The sequence below is a fragment of the Cystoisospora suis genome (assembly GCF_002600585.1).
Source record: "Cystoisospora suis strain Wien I chromosome Unknown contig_3530, whole genome shotgun sequence".
In the NCBI taxonomy this organism is placed as follows: domain Eukaryota; phylum Apicomplexa; class Conoidasida; order Eucoccidiorida; family Sarcocystidae; genus Cystoisospora; species Cystoisospora suis.
The window spans coordinates 2,974-3,272 of NW_027156325.1; the positions used below are offsets into that span (position 1 = coordinate 2,974).

At 48.2% G+C, this 299-nt stretch overlaps 1 protein-coding gene across 1 annotated transcript in view; it reads left to right on the forward strand.

The window, feature by feature from the left end:
• CSUI_006867 (uncharacterized protein) overlaps positions 1 to 289 on the forward strand; it is a gene marked incomplete at its 3' end in the record, with an annotated part of 2,861 nt that extends 2,572 nt beyond the window's left edge. Inside the window, exon 2 of the mRNA XM_068067018.1 lies at positions 108 to 289. Within this exon, the coding sequence (XP_067921006.1) occupies positions 108 to 289 (182 nt within the window). The remainder of the gene's footprint in view (positions 1 to 107) is intronic.
• Positions 290 to 299: the final 10 nt, after the last annotated feature.

Genomic DNA, 299 nt, shown 5'->3' on the forward strand with positions numbered 1-299 from the left:
CTATCTATCTATCTATCGATTTCCCGCAAGCTGGGAGTAAAGACGACAGCGGAGTTGTCTCGAGTGTATGTACATGTTCTAACTATGCGTTCCGAGTCTCTTTTCAGGTCGATTTCTACCTCATTTGCAGTGTATGGATACCTCACAGCTTGTCTCGACGGCAGTCGACATAGCCAAACACCCAGCCAATTGTAGTGAGGAGAACTTTAACGCTGTTGTTAAGCGAGCTCTTCAGGTACCCTCCCTGTCTCACTCGCTATCCACGGGGTGTACATACACTCCAGTGTGATGTGTGTCCT